The following is a 3,957-nucleotide window of genomic DNA, read 5'->3' as shown; positions in this document are numbered from 1 at the left end:
ATTATAGCCTTTAGTTTTCAGTTTAGGACACCTAGGAATCTGAAATTAGAAGATTGATTAGGCTCCGTCTCAGCTTGGGCTACGCATTAAGAGAGAAAAATAATAAATCATTTTTGGAATAGAGGGTGTGGTTTAACGTATAAATAAGATAAGTTATGAAATTATTAAGGCAAGTGTTATAAGTTTTCAAAGACCATTAATAACGAAGGGCCGAAGGCCTACCATAACCCTAGCTCTTATCTATTTATGCTTGCAACTCTTAGGTTTATAGAGATAAAATGTAGATCTCTTATAAACCTTTTCACAATTTGTGATTGGAAGGAAAAGTTAGTTAGGATAAGTATTACTTGATTAAGTAATAGGTAATTAGGTTTAATTACTTAGCTACACTAGTGTTACGGTCAATGATTTTCTCAATTAAAGACCGTTGGTTGTCTAAGCAATCGCTACAGACTGGTTCACTGGTGGGTGGCTGAAATGCTGCTTAATGTACAGTCGGTTTCTCCACCATATTAGTGATGGGCACAAGCCTACTATTGAGAAAGATTCTTATATGGTAGTACCTGGGTTTGATACGAGAGAGTATTATTACTTTAAGTCAAATTTGGAGAAAATGGATTCTTCGGTCAATTTGAATGGCCCTTTAAAATTATTTTAATGCAACAAACTATAAGCGGGGAATTCGTTATAAATTTATTAGGTACTTTAGACGTAAGTTATATTTTTGATACCGCTAAAGTAAAAATCCTTTTAAATACGAACAATCTGCAAGTAACCAAAGCACGAAGTGAAAACTTCAAATCTGAAATAACTAAATTTTTCGGGTTAAGCATGTCAGTAGGAACTTCAGAGGCCATACGTTTGTTAAATATAAACACTAGATCAATTCATAAAATAGGAAAGGGTAGCCACCCTACAGATGATAATTTAAAGTTTAAACAATGATTAGCAGGTTTAATAGATGGAGACGGAAGCTTTTTGTTATCCAAATTAGGTTATGCAAGCTTAGAAATTACAATGGATATTAGAGATGAATATGCTTTACAAATTGTTAAGAATGTTTATGGAGGATCAATTAAATTAAGATCCAATGCAAATGCATTGAGATATAGATTGCACCATAAAGCAGGTTTGTTAGAAATAATTAATGATGTTAATGGACATATTAGAAATTCTGATAGATTAGTTCAATTAAATAAGATTTGTATAAACTATGGTCTAGATTTAATTTACCCTGAGAAGTTAAGTTATGATAATGGATGATTAGCAGGGTTTTTTGATGCTGATGGTTCAATCTCTATAAATACTACTAATGGACAATTATCTATAACTGCTACTCAAAGAACATCTGAACTATTAACTCCTCTGGTTTATCTTTATGGTGGTAATGTCTATATTGATAGAGGTAGTTCTCAATCTTTCAAATGGTATATCACCAAAAGAGAGGATATTCTTAAATTAATTGAATATTTTAAAAAACATCCTTCAAGATCTGCTAAAAAAAATAGACTTCACTTAATTCCTAAATTTTATGAGTTGAAAGACATGAAATCCCATAAGGCTTTACCAGGAACTTTTTTAGAAAAAAGTTGACAATATTTTTATTCTAAATGGTTAAAATATGAGCATTATACTGAAAATTAGATTGTTTATATTTAAAGATATGGTCCAAATAATATTAATAATATTATAGCATCCAGAGGTCGAATTATATAAAATATTTAAGCTTCTTAATTTTGCTATTTGCTGGAAACACCTTATAATAATAAGACAATACTATTACTCCATTAGATATATTTTTTTTATATATGCTAACATAGTAACAAAATTGAGTCCAGGTCAATCAGCAGGTAACAATACATTAGTAATTGGAACCTCAGAGACTATACGCAAAAACATTGAGAACAGTGTAGAACTGTCCGTGAATAGTGAAAATATTAAGTTAATTTCAAAACATGTAACAACTCACAGAAAACTTTTAACAGACGAAGAGTTTGGTCATTATTTAGCTGGATTAATCGATGGTGATGGTTGATTCGGTAGCCGTCAAATAGGTATTGTTTTTAATATTTTAGATGTTTCCTTATAAAAGGACGATTAGGTTATGGAAAAGTAACTAAAATAGTTAATAAAAATGCTGTTATGATAACTATCACTTCTCCTGAAGCAATAGGGAAAGTTATAAACTTAATAAATGGTAAATTGAGATTACAGTCGAAGATTGATCATTAATCAATGTTTATAAAAACCTATTAAAATCAAAGAGGATGTTCACTTAAATACTAATTCAAATATAAATAACTCTTGGTTAGCTGGTTTTATCGATAGTGATGGTAGTTTTCAAGTAAAGCTAATCGATAGAGTAAATCCTAATGGTAATACACTACTGAGGTTAGATTATATGTTCAAATTGACCAAAAAACACGTTCACTACTTGATCTTATAAAGGATAACTTTGGGGAAATATAGGATACAGAAAAATTAAAGATACTTACTATTATAGTTCTACTAGCTTTGGTTCGGCTAGAAATTTCATAAAATATCTAGATAGCTACCATTTGCTATCAAGTAAGTATTTGAACTATCTAAAATGAAGACAATGTTATATTTTTGTTCAATCTAAAAAGCACCTAACTCCAGAGGGTCAAAATAAGATCCGGAAATTAAAATTAAGTATGAATAGTTATTCAAAGGAAACACTATATTTAAGCACTTAAAGTATAGTGTAAAGTTTTACTTATGCAATGTCCTAAACTCCTTGGATTGTTAAAAGGGAGATGGGAAATGAAATTAATTATAGAATAAAGGTGAGACTTTTAATTTCAATTTAAAAGTCGGGTCAGGGTAGTAATCTATAATTGTTTTTCTGATATATCACTCAATGCAAGATATAGTCCAAACAAATACGAGAGTATTTGAGTATTAATTTAAATGAGATTTTTGTAATTTTAAATTACATTAACTATTTAATTAGTCAATATTATTGTTTACTAAAAATTTCTCTATTTATAGACGAATAAATGCCCTTTACTCTTGTTTCAAGTCTTAAATTTTATAGAGAATATTTATTATTCTACACAAATAACTCATACGAATAATGAAAAAAAAATATGGTTAATAGGGCTTATCAACGTAGCTATAAATATATAGGCTTCTTAACGTTGCTATATGCTGGAACTACTTCGATACTCAATTTTAAATACTCCATCTTAAATGACATAGTAAAAAAGTTAAAACGATGAAGTAAATCAGCAGGTAACAGTTATATATGTTTGTTTTATGTTATATTTATAAATAAAACTGGAACCTCAGAGACTTTGCGCAACGAAACCGCAATAAATACAGAAAGAATTAAACTTATTTCTGTTCATGGGGGAGAATTTTGGCAATTCTCCTTGTGTATAAGGACCAAACTCCGGGAAAACCCTAAAGTTCTAGTAACCAATATCTTCAAAGAAATTTGAGGGTTGGCCTGATTAATGACCCAGGGTATGGTAATATCACTAGAGATAGACGAAAGAAAAATGGGTAATCGCGGATCTAAATCAGACTCTATGATAATTGTCTGTAAAAGAGCAACGAGTAGATGGTTCTTTAGCTATTATAGCTGTAAGGTGTACTCTAGTCGTCGGGAAACCGATTTTTGAGAGAAAAATATCTTCGTGTTCTTTTCGTGGCTAGTAGGAGCAGTTTTTCTCGGTGTTAACGTGGGCCTTCTGGGCAACTGATTGGAATTAACAGAGTTATCTAATCAATACATATTCGGCGATTCTTTATTTTCTATTAACAAACTTTGATTGACTTATACCGTTACAATGATGATTAAAAACAATAATAACAAATTAAATCCTTATTTTCTAACAGGATTAGTGGACGCTGAGGGTTCATTTGGTATATACCTAACAAAGTATAATAAATTCAAAGCATAGGGTTGATGTCGGGGTCCATCTTATCATG

At 30.4% G+C, this 3,957-nt stretch overlaps 1 protein-coding gene across 1 annotated transcript in view; it reads left to right on the top strand.

The window, feature by feature from the left end:
* Positions 1–3,245: 3,245 nt before the first annotated feature.
* GSTUM_00002026001 (uncharacterized protein) overlaps positions 3,246–3,957 on the top strand; it is a gene marked incomplete at both ends in the record, with an annotated part of 2,118 nt that continues 1,406 nt past the window's right edge. Inside the window, one exon of the mRNA XM_002839331.1 lies at positions 3,246–3,365. Coding sequence (XP_002839377.1) covers positions 3,246–3,365 — 120 coding nt within the window. The remainder of the gene's footprint in view (positions 3,366–3,957) is intronic.

Source organism: Tuber melanosporum (genome assembly GCF_000151645.1).
Source record: "Tuber melanosporum whole genome shotgun sequence assembly, scaffold_348, strain Mel28".
NCBI lineage: Eukaryota > Fungi > Ascomycota > Pezizomycetes > Pezizales > Tuberaceae > Tuber > Tuber melanosporum.
This window is presented reverse-complemented; position numbering and strand designations above follow the sequence as displayed.